General features: G+C 52.1%; 1 protein-coding gene across 1 annotated transcript in view; it reads right to left on the bottom strand.

Moving 5' to 3' along the window:
* The window catches only part of Inpp5j (inositol polyphosphate-5-phosphatase J), a 12,778-nt gene extending 8,724 nt beyond the window's left edge, over nt 1-4,054 (bottom strand). Inside the window, exons 1-5 of the mRNA XM_013014257.1 lie at nt 3,896-4,054; nt 1,104-2,365; nt 709-822; nt 473-581; nt 168-284 (exon numbers count right to left, since the gene is read on the bottom strand). Of these exons, the coding sequence (XP_012869711.1) occupies nt 168-284; nt 473-581; nt 709-822; nt 1,104-2,365; nt 3,896-4,000 (1,707 nt within the window). The 5' untranslated portion in view covers nt 4,001-4,054. The remainder of the gene's footprint in view (nt 1-167; nt 285-472; nt 582-708; nt 823-1,103; nt 2,366-3,895) is intronic.
* Between the last annotated feature and the right edge of the window lie 7,227 nt (nt 4,055-11,281).

The raw sequence follows: 11,281 nt of genomic DNA on the forward strand, positions 1-11,281 counted from the left end.
CTAGAGAAGGGGCGTGGCGTTAGGGGCAGGGCAGGCCGCAGGGGCCGAGGCGTGCAGAGTTCTGGAGGGGACCTTGCAGGTACCTGGTGATCGCGGGACAAATCAATGGCCAATCCTTGGGCCTCTTTCCCCACTAAACCCCTTCTGGAGGCCGCTCCCATGCTCACCCAGTAGCCACCCAGGCCAGTGCGCGTGCAATCTGTCTGCACGTCCCGCAAGAAGGGCAGGTGGTAGTACTTGGCGAACAGCAGAAGGATGACACCCTGCATCCGGACTGTACTCACCTGCAGGAGGAGGGGACAAGGTGTGGGGACGATGTGTCCCAGCCCCCTCCCACCTCTGCTTTTCCTCCTGCTGGTCAAATTCTGATGAATCAAGGCAGAAGCGGGGCAGGATTTCCACAGGGGTTCCCTGCTTATCCAAAGGGTGGAGGTTTTTTGGGGGAGGAGGGAGGGAGGAGTGGATGCATTACCAGCACGAAGTTGAAGGGCCCTAAAGCGTCCATGAAGAGCTCACTCCACTGGTCAGTGAAGAGAGCATCCTTGAGGCGCTTGTTGATCATGGAATTGACTTCCTGCAACCTGAGGACATGAGGGAGAGGTGGCCATAGGGTTGGAGGGGCAATTTAGAAGCCCCTGCCACTAGGTGAGGGTCTAGGAAGCCCCAGGGTCTCAGGAAAGGATCCCCCCACACACCCCTGCCCCTCACCCTATGGCGATCATATCTGCACCATCACTGTTATCGCCGCCACCCAGGTGGAGGAGAGAGGTGACATCATCAGGGGGCATGGCGGTCCCCACATTCCAAGTAACCACAGTGATCCTGGGGAGGTAGAGGCACAGGAAGGTTCACTGCTGGGGTCTGTTGCCCACAGTGGGCCCCGCACCCCTCCTCCTCCTAGACTCTCCCTGGAGAAACAAACACAAGAAGGAGCCATCCCTTAGAAAGAGATGCTGTCTTTTTAAAAGTCCCACTGGGGCCCACAGCCCTCCCAAGGAGAAATCATGAAAAGGAAACCAGGAGAATACATCATCACCCTGTAAAGACTGGCTAGTGTTGCAAGCACAAGCCCCAATGACTGTTCTTGAGAAAGAACCCCTCACCGGAATCCGGGGTCGCTCTTGCAGGTAGGTTGAGCTGACCAAGAGGAGGGTGCCGAGATGGATGTAGGAGAGATGGTGACTGGGGCTTCTGGGGTCTGAAGCTTAGGACTCAGACACCTGCCAGCCCCTGCAGTATGGGTGCCAGGCCCTGAACCCTGGCTGCCAGATCCTGGACTCTGGGTGCCAGACCCTGGACTCTGGGTGCCAGACTTTGGTCTCTGGGTGTCAGGCCCCGCACCCTGGGTGCCAGACCTGGGAAGAGTCACCTCAGGGGTTGGGGGAACACAGGTAGAACGGTTAGGGGAACGGCTTGGGGAGCGGCTGGGAGACCGGGGTGGCTTGGGCAGAGGTGGGGGCACAGTCTGGCCTGAGGAGGTTCCTGGCCGGAAGGTAGGTGACAACAGTCCAGGGGAGCGAGTGCCAGACTCTGGAAGGCTGGTACCCACCTCCAAGGGTAGGGTGTGGGGTGGGCGTGGCAGGACAGGATCTTCAGGGCTATTGCGGGAGGCTTCAGGCCGGGCTCGGAAGGAAGGAGAAACCCGGGGGTCTGGGGAGGTTTGGATTAAGGCTGGGGAGCTGGTAGGAGCAGATGCCTGAGCTGGAGGCTGGAGACGACCCTCAGAAGGGGGAAGAGGTCTAGGGGCTGGGACATCCCTCTGTTTGGCTGGTGTCCATCCCATAGAAACTGGGGCTGAAATTGCAGATGCTGGAGTCAGAGACTGCTCCTGACAAGGAGACAGAATTGGACTAGGCACCGGGGAAGGGCTGGAGGGGGATGGAAGAGGATGCTCCTGAGAAGCCAGGGCCAGGCTTAGGCCCGAGGCTGCCAGTGCTGGTTTAGGTCCCATGGAGGTGGGTGACAATGGCTTCTGGTCCTTGGAGGTTGGAGCTTGACTGGGTCCCAGAGGGCTTGGTGGCTGCCTTGGCATTGCGGAGGCCGAGATTACAAGCTGCCCCAGCGATGTGGGGGCTAAGACTGAAGCTGAGGTGGCTGGGGGAGGCTTGGGGACCGCTGAGGCTGATACCACCAATTGGCTCACAGATGTAGGGGCCGGACTGGAGCTGTGGGGGGCAGGGGCTCTTTTCTGTCCCCCAGGGGTAGACAGTGCAGCCAGGATGGGCCGGGGAGATGCCAGAGCCAGCCTTGGCCCCTCTGAGGAAGGTGATGTAGCTGCTCGAGGTCCCACAGGTGCCAGAGCCAGCCTGGGTTCTGAGGGTACCGGGGCTGTGTTCTTTGCTGGGTGCTGAAAACTTGAGTCCACCTTGGAAAGGACAAGTCAATGAATGACTCAGAGTGTCCCTAACTAGAGGGGGGAACCTCAGCTTCCACTAGTACACCCTATCTAACTGAACCAAACCAACCAACAAGGCACATCTTGACCAAGGAAGTCCTTCCTACTAGCTCACGCCAATCCATTCTGCTGCAGGTCAGTTTCTCTTTGGGAAGAGAAAAGACGCAACATCCTGGCCCCTCACACTTGAAAACCTCTTTCACAGATACAGAAAATGATTTTTTTTTTTAAAGGCAGCATATGAGATCAAATCTTTCCTGATTTTTCTGCCTACAATGGGCAGCCTCTCTGGGCAGGTCTCTTACTCCAGTTTCTCCAGCACTTGGAGCAAAGGCTACTGACCTCACACCCAAGGGGGACACAGAACTCAGTTTGTTAAATCTCTCTCCCCTCCTCCACAGTGCCCAAATATACTCAGGTTCCGTTCCCCCCCCCAACACACTCCAATAGGGCACCAGATCCCCCAACTCCTGTCCCCTGCCTGTCCTCCGCCATTCCCAAAGCTCCAAGCACAGACAAGAACTGGGAACTGAGCTGGCCCGTTCCATGTGACTTCAAGCAACACTTCTCTGTCCTGGGCCTCAGTTTCCCTCTTGGTAAAATGAACAATCTGGGCAAAGGGTCCTTAGTGTCATCACCTCTACATGTACGAGCCCAGTATTTCTAAGAGTTCCATGGAGCACAGAAGAATGAGTCTATTGTAGCAAGGATGGTTGATCCTGGTACATCTCCTCCATACCCAGGCTGTGCCCTTGTAACCCCTCCACCCTCTCCCCAGTCTGGAAGGACAACAAGCGAGGTTTCGCCCTTGTGTCTGGCAAGGGGGTAGCAGCAGGGTGCTCCAGAGCACATCCATCCTGTCTTTTGGAGGTCCTTGGATAAAGCATCCTTTGCCAGAGAGGAAAGAAGAAGGTCTAAATTCACCCTCCAGTGGCCTCATCTCTGCCTCCAGAGACGCAATTCTGTCTGTCCCGTGTCCTTCTCGCTTCAGAGAACCTGGAACTCTGCCTCCACATACCTCCCTTCTCAAACTCAACTCTTACAGAGTCCGCATTTGGGGCGTCCTTCTTGGATGCAAGTGTCCCACTTTATGCCTGCCCACCCCCTCGCCAGCCACCACACCGCCTCCAGCACTCACAACCTAACACATCGCAGACATCACATAGTTCCAGTCTTCAGAAACAAGACCCCCCCCCACCCCTTTGTGTCTGCATTGGCTCAGAGAGGATGAGCAATTTGCCCAAGGTCACACAGCAAAGCTGGAGAATGACTGAGTCTCCGAACCCTCCATCCAAAGCTCTTGTGTGCTTTCCTGGAGATGGCTGGCTCAGTGCCCTCCACCCCCCAGGGCGATTTCTTTGTCTAGCTCCTGCTTGGCGGGCACAGAGGAGTGCCAATCCCTTAGGCAGGGGCACCAGGGTGCCTGCAGTGTGTGTGTGGGGGTGTGAGCCCAATGATCAGGGATTGGAGGATTAGATTTGGGAGGGGGGTGTCTCTTACCTTGGAGGGTGTACCAGTTTGAGAAGCCCCATGGAGCACAGGTAAGGGGCCCAAGCTCCCCGGGGTCCCTAGCCTCCGGCTGTCCCCACTGCTCCGGCCCTCCATGTCTGCAGCCCCCGGCAGGCAGCCCGGCTCCCTTGGGCTCAGGCTCCAGCTCCTCAGCTCCCAGGAACCAGTGATGTCATCAGCCCGTTTCAACCTGCTGAGAATTTAAAGGCACAGGCGCCCACTTGCCAGCGTGGAGGTGGCCAGGGCAAGGTGGGCTCCTCCCTGGGGAGTCTTTCAAGCTGGCTGCTGAGGCCGGAATGGCCATGCGGAACAGGGAGTGCCCATCAGCCTTGGCATAGTCCCAAATGGAGGCTTGGGGGTGGGAGGAGGCTCTCTACACCCTCCCCCCCCCCATCCTCCAGCCAGTAGGCTGCAGGCTCCAGGGAGGGGTACTGGACACACCTACAGGTAGGGCAGAGACAAGTAGTTCAGAGTACAGCACCAAGGCCTCAGAGACACCCGAGGCCCTGCCCCATCCCATAGTCTTTCTGACTCCAGGCCTTGCTGCGGGGTGTGTGGGGGGGTACCCTTGCCCCACTTTCCAGCCTCAGTGCCACCTCTAGCCCCCCCTCCTTCCATGCCCCCCTCCCGTCTGGTTCTATTCTTCCCACTTTAGAACCAGACAGCCAGGCTCCAGCCATTGGAATCCTCTCCCATCTCAGCCCCAGCTCTCCTCTTCGGCAGACAGCCCTCACTGCATTCAAATACCTCCACATGAGGTGCCCTGCCCCCCTCCGCTCAGCTCTCCTCAGCCCAGCACTCACTAGGTATGTATGGCTCTGGAAGGTACTTACTCAGTGACCATCTCTTAAGATTCAGGGAGAAAAATAACTTTCCAATCCAAGTCTAGCCTGAGCCAAGAGTGAGGGAAGGAAAGTGGGGTGGAGAAAGGGCCAGCATTGGGGAAATAGACTTGGCAGAGGTGTCCAAAACAGACCTAGACCTAGGCGCTGGTGGCTCATGTATGTTGATTTAAGGATCATGGTTCCAGACCAGCCTGGGCAGAAAAGTCCATCTCCAATTAACCAGCGAAAGGCCAGACTGGAGGTGTGCCTTGAGTGGTACAGCACCCAATCGTGAGTGCTGAGTATGCAAATAAGCTGAGCAAAAGCACAGGGTCCTAAGTTCCAGTACTGGCACAAACAACAGCAATGAAGTAAAATCACAAATACCAGGCCTTGGAGCTCGAAAGGGCAAGACCTAGAAGACAACATGGTCCCCAACAGACCTAGAGAAATGTCTGTTGAATGAATGAATGAAATAGAAGAGTGAATGAGTTATGAAGGCAAATTTGGCCAAATGGATATGGGCTTTCTTTCTTTCTTTCTTTTTCTCCAAGGCTGAGGACAGAACCCAGGGCCTTGCGTGCACCGGGCAGGCGCCCTTCCGCTGGACTAAACCCCCAGCCCTTTATCTTTTCCTATCTAAAATCAAAATTAATTCACCTGATGCTAATTGCTCATGCCTAACAGTCCTAGTAACTAAGGAGGCTAAGATCTGAGGATTATGGTTCAAAGCCAGCCCAGAAAAAAGTCCAAGAGACTCTTATTTTCAATAAATCACCAAAAATAAATCACCAAATATCTGTAAATGGAAAGGTGGCTTAAGCGGTAGAGCATCATCCTTGAGTGAAAAAACCAAGGGACAGCACCCAGGCCCTGAATTCAAGCTCCAGTACTGGTGCACATGTGTGTGCATGCGTGCGCGCACACACACACACACACAAATGGTAGATTCCTTAGAGAGGACCAATCTCACTCAGTTCACATAAAAAGTGTTGTGAGGACTGGGGATGTGGCTCAGTGGTAGAGTGCCTGCCTAGCATCTATGAAGCCCTGGGTTCAATTCCTCAGTACCACATAAACAGGAAAAGCAGGAAGTGGTGCTGTGGCTCAGTGGTAGAGCGCTAGCCTTGAGCACAGAGGGACTCAGGTTCAGGGCCAGCCTCCAGGACTGGCAAAAAAAAAAAAAGTGACTGCTGGGCATCAATGGCTCACACCTATAATCCTATCTACTGAGGAGGTTGAGATCTGAGGATCACGGTTCAAAGCCAGCCTGGGCAGAAAAGTCCGTGAGACTCTTATCTCCAATTAACCACTAGAAAACCAGATGTGGCGCTGTGGCTCAAGCGGTAGAGCGCTCACCTTGAGCTGAAGAGTGCAGGGACAGCGCCCAAGCCCAGAGTTCAAGTCCCACGACCAACCAAAAAAAAAATGCTGTGAGTTCTGTGTTTGGTGCCCTGCACTCCCTATTGGTCAGCAGTCATGGGCCTCTAGTCCTCTATGAAAACCACATAGACAGATGCCTCATGCTTGTCTCCTGGGTGGGCTTCCCATCTTGGCTGGACTGTCTGTACTCAGGGTCACCACGTGAAGCCACGTGAAGGTCTTTGTGAGGCTGGAGCTTGCAGTATGGTAAAGACACAGGCCATGTCAGGGAGCTGGGGTAGACACATTTGTGGACAGTGATGGCAGAGATGGTGACTGACAGTGGATCTGATGACTGATGACTGTGAAGATGGAGGGTGATCAGGTGATCAGCTGATAGTGATAAGGAGGCTGGTGGTTAGATGGAGAAGAGAACAGGAAAGAGAGCTGGGCAGAGGGTTATGTTAGTGGACACACTAGAGGATGGAGTTGAAGGGGAGAGTGGATGCAGTGGCCACATTCAGGTCTCCATAGAAGTAAGAAAGATAAATTACCCTTGCCCAGTCCTTGTACTCCCATTTTACAAAAGGTGCAAATTAAAAACAAAAACAAATGAGCAAAATACAACTGTCTCCCCCACTACCCCCCCCCACAGAGAGTGCTAACTTCTGTGTCAGTTCTGGAGTACATGGGAGGCAGATCCAGGCCCCAGGGACCATGCTAAGGCTAGGACAGCGACACTAGCACCCTTTGGAAGACAGGCGAATGCCATGCACATGATGCTGCAGAGGACTCCTCTGCCCCAGGGAGGAGAGAAAAAAAAAAAAAGAACACAGAATTTCCCATCATCCCCCTCTTTGGAGATCAGAATGGCCGTCAGGGACTTTGTTTCTGGCCTGGCCACTGACTTACCTGATTGAGGTCCTGATTTGCATAAAACATTAAAAAGAGTAGATACACTGGGCTTTGGTGGCTCATGCCTTTAATCCTAGCTACTCAGGAGGCTGAGATCTGAGGTTCAAAGCCAGACCAGGCAGGAAAGTCCCTGAGACCCTTATCTTGAATAAACCATCAGAAAACCGGAAGTGGTGCTATGGCTCAAGTGGTAGAGAGCTAGCTAGCTTTGAGCTAAAGAGCTGAGGGACAGCACTCAGGCCCAGAGTTTATGACCCCCCCCAAAAAAAACCCTCACAAACAAAACAAACAAAACAAAAGAAAACAGTAGGTACCTCCTAAGTTTGTGGTTAAGACGAAGCAAGGGAATACATAGGACATGTTTAGCTTAGAGCTCAGAACAAGCAAGGTCAGGTAAACACTGCTGCTCCATCACCACCATCTTCATTACCATCATCACCATCATCACCATCATCTACTCCAGCTCATCCATTTGGTGGATTCTGAAACTGAGGCCTGGAGTAAACCATTGGGTTCCTGGAAGAAGGAGAAAGAAGGGGTGGTGGGGGGTGGACCCCTGCAGAGAGTTGAGCCCTGGTAGGAGCTATATTTGTGTTCCTGATTTGATGACTAAGAGGGTTGATAACAGACTCTGGGGCTCAGGGCGGCAGGCCGGGGGCAGCTGCCAGGGAGAACCGCCCCCTTGGAGACGGCTGTCTCTTGGGGGTGGAGAGCCCCTTCTGGCTGCCTCCCTCCCCTCCCACTGCAGGGCGAGGCAGTATACCAAGACACAGCCTTACCGCTCGTGAAACCCCTTCCTGAAACTCTTGGGGCTCGCTGTTTGGTTCAGAGAAGCTAGGGGAAGGGAGACACCGGTGGGTGACAGACCATCACGGTGAGATTGGCCATAGTCTCCCACTGGATCGGAGAAGTAAGGATAGCCCAGTAGTGGCTGGTGTTTGTGGGGAGACAGTAGACAAGTCTCCCCTACAGATGAATATGGATTCCTGTCTAGAGTCTAGGATGCCAAATGGAAGAGAAGAAATGCCTGGGGAAGCAGGGAGAATGGCAGGTGCAAAGGTCTGGGTGGGGGCCGGGCAGGCATGGAAAGAATGCAAATGCTGGACTTATGCCCTCTTAGCCTTTTGGCTCAGACTAGATCTACTAGGAGCCCAGAATTGAGAACAATCCTTTCCCTTCCTTCCTCTCCTTTATTCCTTCCAGGGGGCTCACCTGACCCACCATGAAAGTCATGCTGGGGTCACTGTGGAAAAAGCCTAGGGAAGCTGGAGAGGGTTGTGGGAAAGTGGCAGGATGAAGGGAATTGGGCACAAAAGAGCAATTCTTCTCCCTGAGACTTCACACCGTTTCCCTATTGGTAACAAGTGCCATATGCTGTCAGTGACCAGCTTGGCTCGTTCCCACCCTCTGGGGCAGGTGTCATCTGCACCTCCCAAGGCTGCCACTCAGGAAATGGGCTGGAGGAGGAGGGGTGACTTTCCCAAGGTCACACAGCTGGGGCTGAGCACAGGCCTCCCTCCTCCCTCTCTGGCTCCCCCTCCTCCCAGGCAGCCCAGCACCCGCTGTCAGCTGCTCTGAAGTGAGTGGCTATTTTTATTCTAGTGCAGGGGATCTCAAGCAGTAGAGCCATGTAGGTTAGAAGACTGTAGGACACCCAGCCTCAGCAAGCAAGGGGAAACTTCCTGCAGGGACCAGACTCTTGCTCAGTTTGCCTGGGGGAAGGTGGTAGGGGACTCGTATTGCCTTCTCAAGGCTCCCATGTTTCCAGAAACTTCTTTCTTGGAACTCAGAAGAGAACATAGAGCCAGAACAAGCCCTGGTCATGGCCCTGATCCCACAGCTAATTGGAACACTAATCTTGGTGTTGACTGAGCCTTGATCTCATGACCAGACTAAGCCTCTATTCCAGCTCCAGATTGAGGTCTATGACCTGAGAATTGAGCTGTGACTCCAATAACATACTGAGCCCAGATCTAAGCCTGATTTAAAAAAAAAAAAAAGGCCCATTTCAATTTGAGATCTCGACTCTGGACTTAGACTGAGCACTGATCCTAACCTAAGACTGAGCCTAGATCATACATTGATCTCTAACCACAATCCAGAATAACCTTTTGTTTTAGATTGAATCCTGATTAGCCTGATCTTGATCACTAACAGAGCCCTGAGCTCTGCTAATCATTGACTTCATCCCAATCTAAGACTGAATCTGACCCTGGGTCATGTAAATTCTGGTGACTTTGGTCATATACTGAGCCTTGATCTCAGACTGTACCCTGAATCTGGTCAAAGACTTAGCCTTGATCTTAGCCATTGACCAACCCAAGATCCTGGTCATAAACTGAACCTTAATTCTGGCACAGACTGGAGACTAAGCACAATCATAAACTGAGCCTAGTTTTAATTAACTTAGTTCTAAATCAGCTGACCTTGTGTTTTTATTTGTTTGTTGTTTTTAGTGCCATTCCTGGGGCTTGCACTTAGGGCCTGGGTGCTGTCTCTTAGGTTTTTCGCTCAAGGCTGGCACTCTACCACTTGAACCACTTCTGGCTTTTTGGTAGTTAATTGGAGATAAGAGTCTCATGGCCTTTCCTTCCTGGGCTGGGCTTAGAGCTATGATCCTTGGCTTTTAGCCTTCTGAGTAGCTAAGACTACAGGTGTGAGTCACTTGCACCTGGCTTTAGATTTTTTTGTTTTGTTTTGTTTTTTTTTTTTAATTTGTTTTTATGTTTGTTAGTTTTCAGGCAAACTATCACTCTATCCCAGGCTGGCCTCAAACTTGTGATCCTCTGGCCTTAGCCTCCTTACAACTGGCAATATTGGTGTGTTTCACCATGACTAGTTTAAACCTGCTGGTAATGACCCTGGTCCTATCTAAGCCTGACCTCTTCACAAACTAACCCCCAGTCCTGGGCCTCCCCAGAGGAAGGCTGCTGACCTAGATGACATGTGCCTATAATAAGGGGCATGGATTACGAGCAGAGCTCTATCCTGGGAGGCCTTAGGCCTCTCCTGCTGCTGAAGACATAATGTTCCTGTTACTTACTATTGTGGCTACTGTCTCCATCTCTGGTTCCAGTGGCAGGCTGGTCAACCCTCAGCAGCCTGAGCTGTGGCCCCAACAGGCCACAGTGTCAAGACTAATGCAACGAGAGTGGTTTGGTGGCATCTGTCCAGTGGATTAGCAAGGGCCCCCAGGGCACTGGGGTTTGGGGCTCTGTCAGCAGAAAAACCACAGGTTTGTGGGGCCTCTGGCTCCAGGGACTCTGGGGCCATTGCTAGGCTAGGTAGGGGCTGAGGTAGAGCAATTCATTGTTGTGTAAACAAGGTTTAGCTAAAACTGACTTGTTCTAGAAAATGCAGAGAAAAAGAATAAAAGACAACCAACATGATCATCTTTGAATTGTTTTCTTTCAGACTTTTTTTTTCCAAGGGTGAGGGGATCTACTCACACCTATATTTATTTATTTCCTTTTTTCCTTACTTATTTGCTGGGACTGTAGTTTGGACTCAAAACCTCACACTGTCATTCAGCTTGCTTGCTTGGCTGACACTCTACCCTGATTTTTTTTGGGGGGGTAGTGGGGGGCTGGTTGTTTTGGAGATGTAGTGTTGCAGACTTTTCTGCACATTTTGGCTTGAACTGAGATCTCTGCATCTCAGCCTTCTGCGTGGATAGGATTGCAGACATGAGCCACTGGTACCTATATACATACTTACATATATGTTTATTTATGTGTACACATGCCCACACATATATGTATTTTATAAAATTTATTGGCTACTATATGTCACAAAATCCATTGAAGTTACTTTTTTTTTGGCATGGGAGTTTGAACTTAGGCTCCTGAGCTAGGGTCAGGGTCAGCCATTTCCCAGCCCTTTTTAACTTTAGTTATGTTGGGCACCAAGTTTTTGCGGAGCCAGTCTCAGACCACAATCCTACTTACCTACACCAATCATGTGTCTGGGACTAAAGACATGAACCATCAAGCCCAGCTTATTTTTTGTGGTGGTGTCTTCCTTTTAGCCTGAGCTGCCCTCAAACCTTGACCTTCTCAGTATTTTCCTCCAAAGTAGGTGGAATTACAGGTGTATGCCTCCACACCCACTCTCCACTGCTCTCTTCAGAGAAACTGGAAGAGGAGTGCTTCCCTGCCCCACGCCACTGCCTCAATTAGTTAAGCCAATGAACAATCCTGTGACATCTGATTGGACTATATAAGGACACTTTGGCTGAGGATTTGGGAAAGAAAGCTTGGTCTCTTTCCTGACAAAG

This window comes from Dipodomys ordii, unplaced genomic scaffold (genome assembly GCF_000151885.1).
Source record: "Dipodomys ordii isolate 6190 unplaced genomic scaffold, Dord_2.0 Scaffold23, whole genome shotgun sequence".
Taxonomy (NCBI): Eukaryota; Metazoa; Chordata; class Mammalia; order Rodentia; family Heteromyidae; genus Dipodomys; species Dipodomys ordii.